At 40.6% G+C, this 20,022-nt stretch overlaps 1 protein-coding gene across 2 annotated transcripts in view; it reads left to right on the top strand.

Moving 5' to 3' along the window:
- Positions 1-20,022, top strand: part of cwc27 (CWC27 spliceosome associated cyclophilin) — a 349,321-nt gene that overhangs the window by 53,134 nt on the left and 276,165 nt on the right. For both annotated transcript variants that reach the window (XM_070869351.1, XM_070869343.1), the window contains 5 exons: positions 4,178-4,281; positions 8,680-8,749; positions 10,450-10,529; positions 15,270-15,309; positions 18,942-19,084. In XM_070869351.1, coding sequence (XP_070725452.1) covers positions 4,178-4,281; positions 8,680-8,749; positions 10,450-10,529; positions 15,270-15,309; positions 18,942-19,084 — 437 coding nt within the window. The remainder of the gene's footprint in view (positions 1-4,177; positions 4,282-8,679; positions 8,750-10,449; positions 10,530-15,269; positions 15,310-18,941; positions 19,085-20,022) is intronic.

The raw sequence follows: 20,022 nt of genomic DNA on the forward strand, positions 1-20,022 counted from the left end.
GTAATCGTGACTTCAAGAAAGGGGACAAGTCCGATTGCGGTAATTAGAGGAGTTGCCCTGCTGCCTGCCACAGGGAAAGTCATCGCAAGAATCCTCCTCAATCGACTTCTCCCAGTGGCTGAAGAGCTCCTCCCAGAGTCGCAATGAACATGATCTTCACCGCGTGTCAAATCCAAGAAAAATGCAGGGAACAGCATCAACCTCTGTACATGGCCTTTGACCTGACAGAGACCTTCGACACTGCTAACCATGAGGGATTATGCAGTGTCTTTCTCAAATTCGGCTGCCCTCAAAAGTTTGTCACCATCCTCCGCCTGCTTCACGATGACGTGCAAACCGTGATCCTGACCAATGGATCAGACCCAATACACGTGCGGACTGGGGTCAAGCAAGGCTGTGTCATCGCACTATCGCTCTTCTCGATCTTCCTTGCTGCCATGCTCCATCTTATCCTCAATAAGCTCCCCGCCAGAGTGGAGCAAATCTAAAGAACAAATGGGAAATTGTTCAACCTCCGTCTCCTCCAGTCCAGATCCAAAGTTGTCCCATTCTGTCATTGAACTGCAGTATGCACACAATGCTTGTGTTTGGGCACACTCTGAGGTCGAACTCCAGCCATCGTCAACACCTTCACCTGAAGCATACAAGAGCATAGGCCTTACATTAAACATCCGTAAGACAAAGGTCCTCCACCAACCTGCCCCCGCCACACAGTATAATGATTCTGTGAACAACGTGGATCACTTTCCATACCTTGGGAGCCTACTGTCAACAAGGGCAGACGTCGATGATGAAGTCAGTGTGCCAGTGCAGCCTTCAGTCGCCTGAAGAGAGTTTGAAGACCAGGATCTCAAACCCCGCACCAAGTTCATGGTCTACAGAGCAGTAGTGATACCCACCCTCCTATATGCTTCAGAGACATGGACTATATACAGCAGGTACCTCAAAGCACTGGAGAAGTACCACCAACGCTGCCTCCACAAGTTCCGGCAAATCCATTGGCAGGGTAGGCGCACCAAAGTCCGTGCTCTCGCTCAGGCCAACATCCCTAGCATTAAAGCATTGACCACACGACCAGCTCCGATGGACGGTCCACATCGTCAGCATGCCCGATACTAGACTCCCAAAACAAGCGCTCCACTCAGAGCTCTGACACGGCAAGCGAGGCCCAGGTGGGCAGAGGAAACACTTCAAGGACACCCTCAAAGCCTCCTTGAAAAAGTGCAGCATCCCCAATGGCACCTGGGCATCCCTGGCCCAAGATTGCTTAAAGTGGAGGAGAAGCAACCAGGAAGGCACCGAATACCTCGAGTCTCTCCGCTGGGAGCACGAGGAAGCCAAGCGGAAGGAGCGAACGACAACCCAAGCACCCCACCCACCCGTTCCTTCAACCAGCATCTGCCTCATCTGTAGATCCCGCATTGGTCTCATTAGTCACTTGAAAACTCATATTAGTGTGGAAGCAAGTCATTCTCGACTCCAAGGGACTGCCTAAGAAGAAGATGCAGTACTCAAGCTGTGGCCGAACTAGTGTTGTATACACTTCTAGCATAACATCCCTGCTGTTATATTCTATGCCTTGGCTATTAAAGGAAAGCATTCCATATGCGTTTTTAACTACCTTATTGACCTGTCTTGCTACCTTTAAGGATCTGTGGACATACACTCCAAGGCCCGTCCATCCGGAAAGCCAGCACAGATTTGTTAAAGGCAAATCGTGCTTAACCAATTTGATTGAGTTTTTTGATGAGGTAACAGAGGGTTGATGAGGGTAATGTGGTTGACGTAGTGTACATGGATTTCCAAAAGGCATTCAACAAAATGGTTACGAAATTGGCTAAATGACAGGAAACAGAGAGTAGTGGTGAACGGTTGTTTTTTGGACTGGAGGAAGGTATACAGTGGTGTTCCCCAGTGTTTGGTTTGAGGACCACTGCTTTTCTTGATATATATTAATGACCTGGATGTGGGTGTACAGGGCAAAATTTCAAAATTTGCAGATGACACAAAACTTGGAAGTGTAGTGAACAGAGAGGAGGATAATGAGACATTGTGGGGAGTTGTGGCGGAGGAGCGGTGAGAGATCGTGGCGGAGGTGCATCAAATGAGGGTACAGGGCCCAGCTGAGGGCCCAGGGGCAGCACGGGCCAGCCCACACTGCGATGTGTGCACGCACTTGGTCCATGCAGCAGAGCAGATCTCCAGTCGTCCTGGTTAACCCTGGCCACTGGATAAAGACCGTGTGGTGGCTGATGTGCAACGGTCACCACATGTTTTTAAAAAAAAAATCCATGCACCGGTATCTTCCACCCGCTCAATTGGAGTTCAGGACTGGAATATCGGGTCCTTCATTGAAACATTTGTGAACTCCGCCCTTTTGGTGTGGAAGCAAGTCATCCTTGTTGGAGGGACTGCCTATGATGAATGTTCTAGGGAAAGATTCAGGATTGCTGCAGACTAGGTCCTTCACCTTGTCACTTCCATCCTTCGCCACCTTTGCTTTGGTAACAAACCCCTTCCTTTAAAGGACTAATCAGATTAACTCTCTTTCTGGGTACCATTGATAATTCCTTCAGCAATAACATCCTCCAGTTTATAAACTGAACATTTCTTTGATCTCAGAATAGCAGATAAAAGGCTCATTACTATTTTGATATCTAAAGTAGATTATTTTAAAAGTAAATGCATTGTTACAACCTCATGGCTGAATGTGAACTCTTTAAAATGGTGTAAGAAATAATTACTATTAATGTGGATCTTGACTTGTTTGCTCAACTGCAAGAGCCCACAATCACATGTGCTTAACTGTTGTCTTGATTGTTATGCATAAATCTACACTTCATAACCATGTCATAATTAAACAGTAGGTCACAGGATAAGCTAGCTGCCTCTGCAGATCGTGGCTCTGATCTGCCATCTTAATTTTAGGAAAAGAACAGAACCTCTCTCTTTTCGTCACTTTAGATTAGAAATAAATTTCACATTCACATGCAGTAACTTCAGATATCCAAGATGTTTTATAAAAAGTTGCAATAGCAATTTTCTGCCACTTGATGTCACCAGTGTAATTTGTGAATGCAAGCAATTTCTAAAGGCCTCGAAGTCCTGGTCAGCTGCTTCCTACGGGCGATCGACTGAAAAAGTTAAAGTTTAAAAAACCTGTTCCTGCTGCGCCCACTAGAGATCCTGGTCCTGAGGCCTTCATTCACTGCGCATCGGAGCATGTGCACATCTGGACGGATGTAAGTTGGAGTTGCAGTCACATGGCTCTGGGCAGCCAATCAAGGTACAGTATTTTCTCATTCATATAATGGGAGCTCCATAAGTTGGAATTCTCATTGTGATTGAGAAACAGCCCCCAAACACCCAAAACAAAAATAAAAAATACACCACATATTTAACATTAATTTAAATGAGTTATTTATGTCTTATAAAAAAAATATCTATTTTTCCGATGTAAAAAAAATTTAATTATCTTACCTTAGTGGGCAGGGTTTTTAACAATAAAATGTGTTTTTAAAATTTTATTTTACAATGTTTTTGTGTGCTTTAAAACTCTTACGCCTGTAAAAGTGGCTATGCGCCTGCTTTTATCAGGCGCAAGAGTTTTCAGGACATTCACTGGGCAAGATATGGGTAAATACTGCAATCTTGTCCATGCGAATGTCCTGGGGATACGGAGGATCTGGAGCTTGACAAATCGGAAAAGCCAGTTTTCAGCGCATGTGCATTGTGCGCTGAAAACCGGCTTTTGCGATGCCTTCCCGGGTCCGTACGGACCCGGGAAGGCTGGGATTTCCAGGCCATTGATTCAAGTGCATACCAGTGAAACTAAGGTATAATGTCATGCTATGAAAAGTAGTGCATTGTTGTAGCCACTATGATTTTCATTGTCCTGCAGAAAAATATGATTAGTGATCATGCATTCCTAAATTAGTGAGTCAATAAATGTTTACGTAAATAACGGTACCGTCTGTTTCTATGTTAGAATGCATGTGTATAAATATTTACATCTCTGGAATGTTTGAAAGCCAGATATAACCTTGAATCAATGGTTTTCTCTACCATTTATAGATTGACCTCAGCCCTAATAATAGTATTGAAAGTATTTAAAAGTAAATTCATTGTTTCTAAATATTTGTTTTTATGCTAAACGTTTATCAAAATATTTTCCTAGGTGCTGCACAACAGCTTTGATGACATTGTTCCCAGAGTATTGAAAAAACACAAAAAGGAGAAGAGAGAGGAAGACGTGAAAAAAACTCATTCCAAAGGCACAAAGTAAAAAAACATCTTTATCAATCTTGTTACCATTTTCTAAACCCTTTGTGTAAACCCTTTGTCATTGGTATGCATGTTGAGTAGTATTCTTTATATTTTTGAGCTATAGAGCTATATTTACATACTTTAATTGAAAACTTCGATCTTGGATGTGACTTTTTCCTTCCCCCCCCCCCGCTTTATTAACTTTATTAAGTGAGAAATAAAGTAGTGTGTGCTGTGCACAGTTCAGGATAAAAATGTGCCATCTTCTCAGAGTGTATTGGATTGTAGAAAACATTGTCTTTTGGATTCTAAAAACTAGAGTTTGGGGCTTTATTGAAGTCAATTAGCATCACAATTAAAGAAAAAGTCTGCAATACTTGGAATTGGAATAAAATTGGAGTCAAAGGTATAGAATGCTTTTCAGTGCTTTTATTGAATGAAGAGCAACAAGCATACAGCAAATTTCAAACTCGTTCTCTATTTCAGCAGCTAAGTGCTCGTTTTTTGGAAATGTTAAAAAAATATTTCTGTGTTTTAAAAAAAAAACGTGCCTCATGTTTCTATTTCAATTTTTTAAATACGAGGACGGACATTTCTGTCTTTGGACACGTAGAAACATTGAATGGTTACAGCACCGAAGGAGGCCATTCGGCCTGTCGAGCCCGTGCCGTCTCTCTGCATGGGCACTTCAGCTAGTCCCTTTCCCCCATTCTTTCCCCATAGCCCTGCAAAATGTTTTCCTTCTGATACTTAGCCAATTCCCTTTTGAAAGCCACCATTGGGTCTGCCTCCAACACCCTTTCAGGCAGTGCATTCCAGATCCTAACCGCTCACTGCATAAAAAGGTCGCCTCATGTCGCCTTTAGATCTTTTGGAAATCACCTTAAATCTGTGTCCTCTGGTTCTTGACCCTTCCGCCAATGGGAACAGTTTCTCTCTACTCTGTCTAGACCCCGAATGATTTTGAATAGTTCTATCAAATCGCCTCTCAATCTTCTCTGCTCTAATGAGAACAACCCCAGCTTCTCCAATCTATCCACATAACGGAAGTCCCTCATCCCTGGAATCATTCTCATCAATCTTTTCTGCACCCTCTTTGAGGCCTTCACATCCTTTCTAAAGTGCCATGCCCAGAATTGGACACAGTACTCCAGTTGAGGCCAAATCTGTGTTTTATAAAGATTCATCATAACATCCTTGATCTTGTACTAGATGTAACTCGTGGACATCATTTTGCAGTGATGGTTTTGTAATAGTTCTTCCAAAAATTAAAATCATCAAACTGAGTCAGTAGCTGAAAAGTAATGTATTGAAGTTGCATCAGCTGTCTAATCCAACAGCAGGGACTGAATTAACAAGAGCTCAGGTGTATTTTATAAAATAGAAATATGATGTATGAAACAAAGCTTGCACTTAATGGAAAACATCATAATTGTCCTGGTCCCAGCAAGCACTGGCACATCTGTAACCCATATATGGAGAATCTCCAGATTCCGATGGACAATCAGATCTCCAAAATTAGTCTTGGGAGTTTCAGAATTGTATCTGGTCCCCTCATGAAAGTGAAATATTATTTCAGTAGTACAAACAAGAGTACATCAGCATCTGTAAAGAGGACTGGTTACTGTTTCTGATTGAGATCCTTCATCTCGGCTTGAAGTGTCAATTTTTCTTTTCCCCCTTCAGATCCTGAGAGATCGGCTTGTACTTTTAGTTTTATTGTTTTTATTTCAGATTTTAATGTTTTTTATATATGTTCAAAGAAGAACTAGCCTTTTAGGTTGATAAGATTTTCATGAATTTGGTATGTCTCCTTTGGAAGGAAAACTTTTTAAGTAAACCCACTGCAAGCAAAGGTTGGTAAACTGCTATAGTTATATCCTGCTGTAACTCCTTGATAGGGTAAGGTTCATGATAAGTCAGAGCTCACACTTCTACAGTGGTTACTATTTGAGGCTGTCTGAATGGCATCTACCTGAAACAGTTTGCGTGCTATCTCTAATCTTCACTAGCTTCACTTGGAAGCTTAGAATCGGACAAATCTAAGTTGGTATATTTTGGCGGATGAATGAGAAGGAATAAATAGTAAAACTATAAAAGCAACAGATGAGCAGAAACTTGGGATTCAGAGATACAAATCTTTATAATGGGGGAACAAGGTGATTAAGTTGTTTATAAAAAAAAAAGCATATGCGGTCCTAGGTTTTATAACTAGGGAGTATAGAGAACAAAACCAAAGAAAGAATGCTAAACAAATATAAATCAGTGGTTAGGCTGCAGTTAGAATATTGGCCTCAATTTTGGCCGAGCTCGTTTTTCGGCGCACTTACCGGGAGTTGCGCCTCTTATCTACGTTCCGAGGTGCGCTGAAAAATGTTGTTGCCACTTTGGCCGCTGTCCGGCCTCTTCAGTGCAATCGCGCAGTGTGGCCAGTTGAGTTGGGTTGGAGCCAGCGTTCTGCGCTGGAAAATGTGCTGGGACGTCTGCACATGCGCAGACCGCTGGTGATGTCTGCGCAAGAGCAGTAGCGCTGTGAGTCTGCAACAACAGTAGGTCTCTCTGTCAGTTTCAGAGCGTGGCGATGTTCTTCTTAGTATTTCAAAGAGCTCGATCGCACCGGGACGGCACTCGGTCAGGGCTAGGGGCGGACAGGAGAACTGATAGTGCTCCTGCCTGCCGGTGATTTCTGTCAGTTCTCCTGCCCGCCCCTAGCCCAGGCCGAGTGGCTTCCAGGCTGTACTCAAAGGAAATCCTTTGAGCATGGCTCCTCACAGAGTGTGGGACTGCTGAGTTTACCCTATAGTTTTATGACAGAGTATCTTGGTGAATTTATTTGTGCATTAAGATAAAGGCTGAGGAATGGAATATATTTCTCCTTTTATGGAACTGGTTGCACTTACTACCGTCAGGTTGAGCAAATGTTTTTTGCAGTGTCGAGCTTCTATTTTTACTTTCCTATCATTTGAGGCTGGCTGAATGCGATTGCAGAACTTGTTAGTTAGAGACAAAGTACAGGGGCTAGGGGTGGGCAGGAGAACTGATTGTGCTCCTGCCTGCCGGTGAGTTCTATCAGTTCTCCTGCCTGCCCCTAGCCCTGGCCAAATGACCTCCCAGTGTGTTGTCCTGCCCCTAGCCCTGGCCGAGTGGCCTCCCGGTGTGTTGTCCCGCCCCTGGCCGAGTGGCCTCGCACCGGCCGGCCCGCTGCCTTCCTGGTCCGAGTTTGAAGATGAAGGTAGGACTTACTTCAATTTTTTAGTTCTTATTGAATTCTTAGTACTTTTTGTTTGCAAGGTTTGGTGGTTTGTAAGGCATGGTGGTTTAGGTGCAGGTCCTCTCCGCTTCCCGCTCCTATCCCAGGCCGAATGGCCTCCGATGTACCTACCTGCGCCGATTTCTTTACCTCTCCACAAGGGTTTTCTGAAGTGGCCACATACGCTGGCCTAAGTATAAATGGAGTAACTATTAGCTGGCCAAGTTGCCAAGCTGGTAACGCCCCTTTTTGAGAAAAAAAAAACTAGCCTAAAAAAATCGTAACTAACTCAGTTACGCTGGTGCAAATTGATTGGGGAAAATGGGGATTTTTAAGTTCAACCAGAAAAATCAAGTTACTCAAAAAAAAAACGGAACAACTCCTGGCCAAAATTGAGCCCATTGTGTCTCTGCTAAATCTTTTCTGTAAATGAGAGGTAAACAAGTATTAAAAAAGACTATGGGCTAGAATTTCTTAACAATCTACCAGCGCCCGATTGCTGCTCAAAAGACCGCTAAGATTCCCAAGATTATCGCCGGCGAAAAAATGGGCGTTGCATCCCGTTTCTCGGCAAAAAAAGTGAATTTTGGGTCGATTAGGCGGTTCTTAAAGAAAATGAGCGATTAATTAATAAATTTACTAAAATTTACCCCAAGGTTGTGGGCCGAGGAGGAGAAAAACGCTCAAAATATTTTTTCAAAAAACAATACAAAAAAATCATCATAACATTCTCCGGACCCTTTTAACTTAAATCACCACAACAGAATTTAAAAATAATTACTAAAAAACCAATTACTTACCTTTTTCTTGCAGAGTTACTCACCAACCGCCCAGCTCTCCTGATTCTCGTAGACGTTTTCTTTTTTATACTTACCTACGGGTCACCGCTGAGCCAGATATCACACCATGGCGATCTGTGGACGGTGCACGCCGGCGGTCCGCTCCCCAGCGGTACTTTGAAACCGCCGGCGTAACTCAGCTGGGCAATTTCTTGCCGACCCGGTTATCGCCCAAAACGACCAATACCGCCAAGAAACTAGGCGGTGAGCCACTGCAAATTCTAGCCCTATATCCTTTAGTAGGAGCTGGTCATGTTAAGAAATATAGAAAATGTCAAATCATATTAAGAAAATACTTTTAATTGCTGGCTGTTTCTGTTTCAGAAATTTCAGTTTACTTTCCTTTGGAGAAGAAGCAGAGGAGGAAGAAGAAGAAGTGAACAGAGTTAGTCAGGTGGTAATCTGATTTTACATATTTGGTTGTTAAAAGCTGCTGAATTGATTTTAATTGTTGTTGCTGGAGTTGAGATACAGAGTAAAGTTGCTATGTCTCGAGCAGTGTAGTGGCATAACTTGTTGATGCTCCACTTTGTCACTTATTATTTGTCACAAGTCAAGCTTGTTATTTAAAATAAATCTTTCCTCCTTCTCCCCTGGAAATTAAAAAAAGACGAAAGACTTGCGTTTCTATTGCGCCTTTCACGACCACTGGGCGTCCCAAAGCACTTTACAGGCATTGAAGTACTTATTGAAGTGTAGTCACTGTTGTAATGTAGGAAATGCTGCAGTCAATTTTGCGCACAGCAAGCTCCCAAAAACAGCAAAAAGATAATGAGCAGATCATCTATTTTAGTGATGTTGGTTGAGGGATAAATATTGGTCACGACACTGGGGAGAACTCCCCTGCTCCTCTTCGAAATAATGCCATGGGATCTTTTACATCCACCAGAAAGGGCAGACGGGGCCTCGGTTCAACGTCTCATTTCAAAGATGGCACCTCAGATAGTGCAGCACTCCCTCAGTTCTGCACTGGAATGTCAGCCTAGATTTTTGTGCTCAAGTCTCTGGAGTGGGACTTGAACCCAAAACCTTCTGACTGAGTCAAGGGTGCTACCAACTGAGCCACAGCTGACACTGTCAATTTAATTTAATTAATTTGTCTATTTTCCTTATAAGGTCCGATTTGTTTGCTAACCTTTAACCCCCTTAATTTTTGTTTAGTCTCTTTTATGTTTACGGAAGCTTGTTGTTTTTTTAAACGTCATTCCTTCGTCTCTCCTGACAATGTTGACTCCTTGCTTGTAGTATGGTTCCAGGGGTACTGAGTGCCTTTTTGGTACAGTTTCTAAGTGGTCAGTGAAATATATTGGTGTTGGCAGGATTTTTCACAAATGACCATGATTCTGTGGTCACCTGACCTGTCCACACATGTGCACTTTCAGCAAGAGCCACTGGATAACTGTTGGGAACCGTAGTGTATTTTACCCTCTTTTTAATGCAAGGGGACTGAGGTTAATTTCAGTGTTGCCCTGTGAGGGATCATAGCTCTGTCATATTATGCTGGCAGAAGTATAACTAGGGCCATCCAAGCCAGACGGGTCGAAAGATAGGGGGTTGTGAGTAAGGCCAACGACCTGTCCATACACAAAAATACTTTTTTGTTGCAGAAGCAGCCCAGAAACATCAACTGTGGCAGATGACACTATGCTGGATGTAAGGCAAAATGATACTCCAATCAGAGTCCAGTATCGTACTCTGGACAGGCAGCAGTGGAAGAAATTGCCACTAGACAAAGGAGACTTTAACCAAGCAACTGAGATCAGTGAACTCATTACAGAGTGGGAATTTGTATGGTTCAGTTACTCATTGCTTTAAGTAGCTAAACCATTGCAGGAGCTAGAAATTACTTTTTTCCAATTTTTGTTACGTAATTCCATATTTCAATGAGGTTTTTATGCAATTAGTTTCAAAGAAACATGGGTGCTGGGTGACAGCTGTATCTGTTTACAGCCTAAAATATATTGATAACATATCTTTGTCCTGTACCATTTTTCATAGTTGTCTGTTTTAATATATTATTCATCGAACTCCGTTCTTTTTTTTTAAAAAAGTGATCGATAAAATGTTATTAAATTGTACACTTCTGTTTCATAGAGTATGAAAGGAAAAAGCAAAAGCAGTCATGATTTGTTGAAGGATGACCCCCGGCTAAGCTCTGTTCCAGTTGTTGAAAAGTGAGTCCTATTATTTCGCTGTTCTTGGCTCCCCTGAAGGCTCAGTTAGTGAATACAATAGTCGGGGTGGAAACTGAGCTTTTTATACAAGAGCGGTCTTGGACATGACCTGTGGTCTGTGTTGAGTTAGCTGATCTCAGCCGGGATGGCAGATTGGGAGCTACAGCGCCCCAGGACTAGGAAAAGGAAATTGCAGCAAGGTTTACAGAATGAGGGCATGATTGCAGTTGGCTATGGTGCCTCCTGATTGAACAGTCTGACAACACTTACTGTCTAGGCTTATACATGAAGAATGACCATTTTGATGATGTACCAGTGGGTGCCTAGAACTATAAGTTGGTGACCTTTGTTGGAAAGGGTCTGTTTTTTAAAATTATTATTACTGCAGTAGTTATGTTTTAAGTCATTTGGTGAAAGTTACTTTTCAGAATGTAAAACTGCAGTAAATAGTAAACAAATCGTCTGTAATGCAGACTAAAATAATTTTGTATTCCCTAGCTATGGCACAGCTATCCTTAAAAGGTGTATATATTTTATAATTAAGGTAATATTTGTGGGTGGAGTCTGCAAGTATGAGGAAGAAAGATGTACTTTAAGCTGTCATTTTGCCTTCAGTAATAAGCAGAATATCACACATTTCTTTGTGTTGTGAGGTCTTACCAGCCTAGATTTTTCGACTGATGTTATTTTAATGTTGACATTTTAATGCTAGTGTTAACCTATTTAAAGTAGAGGGGTTAATGCTGGGGTTAAATAAACAGGAAATGGAACACCTGGGCTCTTGAGGTGAAAGATTTATAACAAATTTTACTTGAATAAAAAAAAACACTTGTGCTAAATATTGATTAATTATGAACTTGCTAAGTGACATGTTGGGATGTAGAATATATTTACACCCAATTTTAGAATAAAGCACTTGAAGTCAGGACAAGTATACTGCATTAATTGTGTATATTAAGAAGAGCAGGGGAGTTCTCTCCATTGTCCCAGCCAATATTTCTCCCTCAACCAACCTCACTAAAACAAATTTTCTGTTTAGTATATCATTGCTGTTTGTGAGACCTTGTTGGGCGCAAATTGGCTGCTGCGTTTCCTACATTACAACAGTGACTACACTTCAAAAGTGCTTTAGGACATACAGAGATTGTGAAAGGCACGACATAAATGCAGTTCTTTTACTTTTATGATGATCGGATTGATCTGATCAGTTGCTGTCACATGGACAGTGGACTCATATCCACTAGGAACTGGGTTGGGATTAAGAACTTAACACAGAATGAGAAAAGCCATATACCAATCAACTTCTTCCACAGACAATGTGCTATTTATCCAATGTGTTTAAACTACCTGATGAAAAATCATGCATAATTTCACTAAACGTAATCAAGTGAAACCCCAGAAAGTGCATCCATCAAATCAAGTACAAGAATTTGGGGAAGAAAATGCAAACCAAGCATCTTGTTGGAGACAATACACTTTGGAACTGCATATCCCCTTCTATGACTAATGTGACTTCCATGGCAAGACCGTCCATGTCCTGGGGGTTTTAATAAAAGTTATGCTCCCATCTGTGGTGGGGCCGAGCTCGTGGTGACTTAATGACATGTCCAAAAACTACAGACAGTGGGTGTACGCGTGCAATAGCAACTAAATGGCTGAGGTAGGATTGTGATAACAAGCCCGCCCATTATAGACATGATATCATAGATACCTTAGTCGCTACTTTTCCACACTATGACATAACCCCTTTAACAAGTACTAATTGTTTTCTATCCTTAAGCCAATTTTTATCCATTCCCAGAGATTACCCTGAATCCCCTCAGTTTTGATTTAAAATGCTAGCATTTCATGTGGAATTTTTTCAAATGTTTTTGGATGTTGAGGTACACCACATCATGGGACTTGAAACAGTAGACTTGGGTTGTCACTTCCTCAAAGAAGTCAGAGTTTTCTCAGGTATGCTGAACTTGACCATTCTTCTCCTCCACAGGTGTTGTGACTTATACTTACTGTACATCTTTCTCATCAAAATCCATGTTGTCTGTTATTATTATTATTATATAGATAATTCTCAAGTGTTTGCTTGGCTTATTAATGACATTCTTGCCTGAGTCAGAAAGTTATGGGTTCAAGCCCCACTCCCGCAGTTTAGCACATAATCGAGCATGCCTCTTCTGTGCAGTACTTGAAGGAGTTCTTTCTAAACCGGGATACACAGTGGTGTCTTTAGAATTAGCTGTGTCTTACTCTAAGGTGTTTTTCATTTTCTAGCAGCCTTCTCTTCTGAGACCTTGTTTCTTTTTGTATTAATAGATGATGCCTGCTTTTTGATTGCTATTTTACTCACATGATTAGCTTCACACGCTTTCGTACCTTATTTACACTTGATCACTCCATCCTATTCCACACCTCCTTCTGAGTCCATCTCTGTTGTAACTGTGTTGGGACCATTAGACTACATCTCCAATGACAGTTTCTCCATGGCCGTAAGGCCATTTCTGATTTACAATCCTTGGTCCATTCCTTTTAAATTTTTATGCTTCATTTTGATATCACTCTCAAGAAAAGGGTTAGCTTCCACATGTTTGTTGACGACGCCCAACTCTACTTCTCTGCCTTACATAATTGACTCCCAAGACTTGCCATTCTTTCCGACTGACTGCCAGACATCAAATCTTGGATGTGCTGAAATTTGCTTCAGTTCAACTTTGGTAAAACCAAAGTTGTCCATTCTGGCAACTGAAAGCACCTACATGCCTCGGGTTCAACTCTATCAACCTTGATTGCTTCCCCAGGCTAAATCGGAGGTGCACAGCCTTGGTGTCCTGTTCAACTTTGTGCGGACCTTCCTACCCCACATAGTTATGGAGACCTCCCTTTTACTTTCATAACAGAAGAAAAGCAGGGGCAATACAAAATATGTAGAAAAAAGCGAAGAAGAGAAATTTGGAGGGCTGAGAGATATTTTGAGAAAAGACTGGTGATTAGTATAAAGACTAACAGCAAAGTATTTTACAAATACCTCTGAAGCAACAAGATGGTCAAAGAAAATGTGGACCACTAATGATGGAGGAGGCAAGCAAAAGAGGAAATGCATGACAGTATGGAAGAATAATTACACAGTACAAATAAATATATGAAAGTATCAGTAGAAAAGGGGTTCATCATAAAGCACTAAATCCAAATGGTCTACATTGTAAATAATGAGGTGGATTGTAATAAAACCAACAAAATAATTATCCTTAATTTTCCAAAATTTCTTTGGAAACAGAAATTGTACCGAAGGATTGGGGACCCATGTTCGAAAAAGGGATAAGTCAGGTAACCAAGGCATGGAAATGAATTGCAAAGTGTATTTCTGCATCATAGGCCTGAATTATCCCCTGTGGGAATTTTGCCTACTATATTTAGTAGTGGGCCAAGTGCAGACCCAGATGAAAGACGTTTCAATTTTCAAGATTATTAAACTACATTTACAGCTTTCCTGTCTTGACAAACCATACAAATTACTTATCAGAGAAACTTACTAAATTTATGAAGCATTCAGTAAATGAAGGTACAGTTTGATCCTGCAGCATTGCAAGAAACTGTTGGGACTTCTGGATATATTATGTCAATTAAAATGTTAATTTTGTAACTGAACATAAACTTAAACAATAAAAGCTGTTTCTGCAATATAGCTTTTAATGTTCTCCAAGAGATAATTAGACTTAATAGAACATATATTTCAGGCTCCTATACCTTATGTTATTTGTCCAGTGAGTCATAATTTATTAATTGCAGGTGCTGACCCATGTGAGACATACAAAGCACTGGGGTTCATTTCTAGAGGAGTTTAACTGATAAGCAGAAGAGTTATGCTAAACTTATATAGAACCTTGACTAGACCACACTTGGAGGACTGTAAACAGTTCTGGTCCCCATAATTCTAAAAAGGATGGAGAAGGTGCAAAAAAGATTTACTAGAATGGAGAGGTTATACTTACCAGGAAAGATTGTCCAGTCTGGGGCTCTTCTCTAGAAAAGAGAATACTGAGGGGTGACCCGATAGAGGTCTTCAAGATTATGAAAGGGTTTGATAGGGTAGACGTAGAGAAGATGTTTCCACTTGTGTGTGAGACCAGAACTAGGGGCCATAAATATAAGATAGTCACTAATAAATTCAATAGGAATTCGGGAGAAATTTCTTTATCCAGAGTGTGGTTAGAATATGGAAGTTGCTACCACAAGGAGTAGTTAAAGCGACTAGCATAGATGCATTTAAGGGGAAGTTAGATAAACACATGAGGCAGAAAGGAATAGAAGGATTTGTTGATGGGAATAGATGAAGTAGGATGGGAGGAGGTTCGTGTGGCGCCTAAACACTGGCATGGATCTGTTGGGCTGAATGGTCTGTTTCTGTGCTGTAAATACTATGTAATAAACTGAGACATATTGTGGTTTGGATTATATGCAATAATGGATAGAAAACAAATGATTCTCAGTGATTCACTGTAATCTAAATAAGGATATGCCATTGTCATAGTTGTTTGTTTGACCTAATTGGTGGAATAGCACATGGGGATTTTTTGTATGTCCTATGAGTTTATCTAGTCTCTCAACTAAATGCCTGTTCACAGGATTAAAAATGAGGCACTGAAAATCATATCGAATGCATGTTATTTGCTGGGGATAGAAACCGGAATGATTTTTATCACTGAGTATATATCTAATATTCTTTCCGTATTGTATTCTCTCCAGTGAACCAGCAACAGTGAAGACAAAAAGAGAATCTGATAAGGTATGGTGTTGGGCATTATTTACAGAGAATGTAGTATAGAATCTTACAGAACAGAAAGAAGCCATTCGGCCCATTGTGTTTGTACCGGCTCTTTGAAAGAGGTATCCAAGCACTAACAATCAGGATAGGGAAGGGGCTGGTCAAGACAATGGGAGCTACTGATAGTGGCAGCTGAGCGGAATTATTTAAAAGGGTTTGCCATTCAGTGACCTGAGGGAACCTATATTATTTAAAATAAACACAGCTGTACTCTTAAATAATACACGTTTCCCATATCACTGCATTGGAAACCCTTCTAAGAAATTTCCCCCAAATATCAGGCCGAATGGCCTCCTTCTGTGTTGCAAGTTTCTATGATTCTAACCTGTCAGGAGCAATGTACATCACTTTTCCCCCCTCCCCACCCGCCACTCCTTCCGAAAGCCGACTGCAGCTCCCAGTCTCCCTGTGCTGACCAACTCTGCCTTTGGAACACTAGTTCAGGGCATACAGCTATATATGTTGATGAAGCCCAGATCTTGGGAGTCAGGTGTCCAGCAACAGTTTTCCTAACAGTAAGTCAGGGATCATACTTAAAGCACTTAAGTGCATTTATACTGTAATTGATGTCATATAGCCAACATTAATGGTACTGTAGTGTAGTAGTTATGTTGCTGGACAAGGAAACCAGAAGCCTGGACAAACAATCTATGTGAGTTGAAATCCCACCATAAAGTTTAGAATCTGAATTCAGTTTAAAAAAAAAATAAATAAATAAAAAGCAGATATATTGTTATAAAAACCTAACTGGTTTACTAATGTCCTTTTAGAGAAGGAAACCTGTTGTCCTTGCCCGGTCCGATCTGCAAATTACTTCATTTTCTTGACAATGTGGGTCACACTTAACTGCCCTCTAAAGTAGCCTAGCAAGCCACTCAGTTGTAACAGCATCTTCTCAGAGCATCTAGTGATGGACAATAAATGCTGGTGACACCCACATTCCGAGAAGAATTAAAAAATAATAATAGTGCACTAAGTGACTTTAAATAACCAAAATGGGCTTTCCAGATCAGCACTGAGAATGTGCTTCTAGAAAACATGTAGGGGTGAATTAATGAGAGATTAAAGCTTTATTATCCTTCATTTCCCCCCCTCCCCAAAATACTACCAGCTCAAAGCCCCCTCAACACAATCACATCCCAGGCGCCCTAAATAATTCTGGACTCTCTTCTCCATCCCCTTCCCCCCCCCCCCCCCCCCCCCGCCCTGCCCAGCCCCCAGTCCTGAGGCACTTCTCCTCCCACCCCCACCAATTATTGGATGCTCACACACCCTCTAAACACTGTGTAATCACCCTTTCCATGTCCAATTACACCCCCTCCTTTTCTAATGGTTGCAGACCCAGTACCCTCCTCCAATCTTTGCAAAGCACAACAGCCCATTTTCTGCTCTCACACCCTGACATCCACTGACTATTGTTTTCCCAACAGCTAATGCATGCAACCTTACTCCCACATCCCAGCATTAATACACCCCCCCCCCCCCAACCTTTGTCCCACAACTTCCCCACTCCCAACACAGCATTCTCAGACCCTCAAACTCTCCTCTCATTACTCCAAGATACAAACACTCCCATCCAGTACTGTTAGATCTCAATATCCTTCATCTCCTTCCAAACCCCACCAGCCTTCTCTGTGTGTTCAGATCCTTGGAATACCCTAAAAACAGCAGCAAAATGTTGCCCTCTCTTTACCTCCCCAGTAATGTTAAGTACATCCTATCCACCTGCATCCTAGAAATCATCCCTACCATCTTCCTGCATCATGTACTTAAAAAGAAAATGGGCATGGTATTAAATTGATTAAATGGGTAAAAATAAAAATTGAATTTTAATAATAAAGGCTACTACTGTTTAATTATTTCCATGAAAATAGGGACATAATTACTTACTTCAAACCGGAAAACATAGCTAACAGTTCTGCAATACTTTATAATAAAATCACCATTTCACTTATTCAGTCCCCATAAATCAGTGGCCCTGCTAATGTATTATGTTACATAACATAAAGCATAATCTCTGGCAGACTGAGCAGTGCCATGAGAGATTGAGATTATTATATTAGAAAAACTTTACACACACTTCGTCTGTAACCTCTTGGCTGACACACTTGTGATATTTAAAAGCTGTGTCACATTTGTACCTGATTAGCTCAAATTTTGCATTTATAGATCAGCTACAAAGCACAATTGGAGCAGGCCCTACAACTCAAGCAAGATAAGCACGTCACGAAACTTTAAAAAAACTGTCGAAACAATCTTCAATGAACAATCAGACAAATCTTTCAATGAGCGAAAGAAGTTGAATTAATCAAATCGCTCAAAACACTTTTTTGAAAATGCATTATCCACCATTTTTCGCCCCTTAGTGAGCCAGCTACTCACAGGCAGAAAATACAATTTATAATGCAACTAACACACAGAATTGAAAATTTGCAACAAATATAAATCACCTTAACCATAAAATTATCCAACTCTGTAAATCCTATTAACCTTTGTCCCCGAGGCCTCATCTCTGTCACTGACCTGCCCATTGTTAGAGCACAATCTCTTGCCTTTCCAGAATGTCGTGATTTTCATTCAGTAACGGAATCATGAATTGATTTATTGTTACTGGTAACTCTATCGGGATGTGGTAGTGTGAAGTTGATGACAGGAACATGAGCATGATTAGTTAGTATTAGCTTTAGGCTTCGTTCCATGTAAAAAAAGAAAATTGAGCAAATGTTACATGGTGTGGCCCAGGCACAATGCACTCACTCATTGGAACTGATTACCAGAGTTACACCATGATGGGTAAATCTCTGACAGATACTGAAGTGGTGAATGAAACCAGAGATGGAAGTGGAGAGGATGCATGCTTGGTTGTAGGACTGGAGGTGGTTGCCAAGATAGGTTGGATGAAGCCATAGACGGAAGATCACCAACTCTTCCTAAACACCACTTATTCTGGATTAACTCCGATCGCCCATTTCCTTACTGACCCCATTGGTTTCCTATCTTCTAATGCAGTGATTTCAAAATCCCTCCATTGGGTACTTGTACTATGAACATTTGTGGTACTTTTACATTGGCAATGTGTCATAAGTAACATTGCAGTCTAGCTAGCAGCAGTACTTTATCAATATGATGGAGGTGGATTCTGTGCCTGCAGTGGCATCCTGGACCTAACTCATCGAGTCCTAAGAGCTGCCATCAGAGGTTGTTCAAAATTCAAGTCTTCATCCATTGGCCTTGCAACAGCTCCAACAAGGAACATTGGCTATCTAATAGAGAAAGCAAGAGAAAGCGGTCTCATAGGTAATAGGTATTTACTTAATGCCACTTAAAATGACAATTTTTTTTGTTTAAAGATATGTTTTGGCATAAGTATACTTTACAACATACTGACTAAATTTGCAGACACAGTATCAGCCTATATATTCCAACATAGAATTTTGAGTATGAGTATATAACTGGCTTAATCTAGGCAATCTGTTTAAATCCAGTCAGAGCCTGAAATCAGCATATAAGTATGTGATTGACATTAAAGTTTGGATTAGAGACCAACTATCTTACAGCAATTTTACAAATGTAGTGAGCATTTGCTTTTCCAGGAGGAAAATGATGAATCTGACAGTGAAGAGTGGGAACAAATGAAAGAACAAATTGCCAAGAAATTGAAGAAAGATAAAAATGAAGATGTTAAGCCTCAGCTCAGAGAAGATGATGATGATGAGAAAAAGAAACTCAGCCGCAGGTCAGTGCAGTTTTTATACCAGTTTTCATTTTTGTAAAATTTATGTTGCGTGTAAAATTCTGTATTCAGTCTAAGATGACAACTGATCATAAATCTAGTGATGAAATTTGCGCAGTTTTTTTCCTCTAAAGTTACTGTACTATTTGTTTAGCTGTTTACTTGTCAATTTAAAATATAGCCTAAACATTCTACATTAGGTTATATTTTCAATGGGAAAATATTTTTGTTAAATTTCCTCTTGGAAATTACATTTTGGGGAGAGTTACTGGAAAATTGGCTTTTGTCTTCAATCTAGTGTGTTCTTTTTCATGTTGGTCTTATCATATCAATGTGTTTATGATAATGTTGGATAACTCAAAAAACATTTAAAGAACAAGAAAACTTGGGGAAAATGTGAACTGGATATCATTCTCTGGTTCGTGCCACAAGATTAATGCTGACTCTGGTTTATCTGTAATCAAAAAAACAATTGTTTTTAATTTTATTTTTAAATACTTAATTAGGATGGCAAAATAAGTGCACAAACAATCAAGTACATGTAAATTACTTTGCAACTTGTTTGATTTGTCATGGTAAGGTCCCAAATGTGAAAAGTTGACAAATGAGTGAAGCATTGTGGTCTGGTTCTAGGTTGTGCTAGCTTTAAAATGTCAGTGTTGAAATATTAACGAAGATATATTTAAATTCTACAATCAATAACAAACTTCTGACTTGGGGAAACCATATGAATGATCTGAAGTATATAGTAATCCCATAATTATAGTAGTCCGTAATGTGTCTATGATAAGTGTTTACTTACTAGCAAAATTCTATTCAGGGATTTTCTTCAATGTGTCTGGATTGTAGATCATTTGCAATGGATTACAGGCATTTAGCCTTGATAGCATAGAAACATAGAAAATAGGTGCAGGTGTAGGCCATTCGGCCCTTCTAGCCTG

Source organism: Pristiophorus japonicus, chromosome 2 (assembly GCF_044704955.1).
Source record: "Pristiophorus japonicus isolate sPriJap1 chromosome 2, sPriJap1.hap1, whole genome shotgun sequence".
NCBI lineage: Eukaryota > Metazoa > Chordata > Chondrichthyes > Pristiophoridae > Pristiophorus > Pristiophorus japonicus.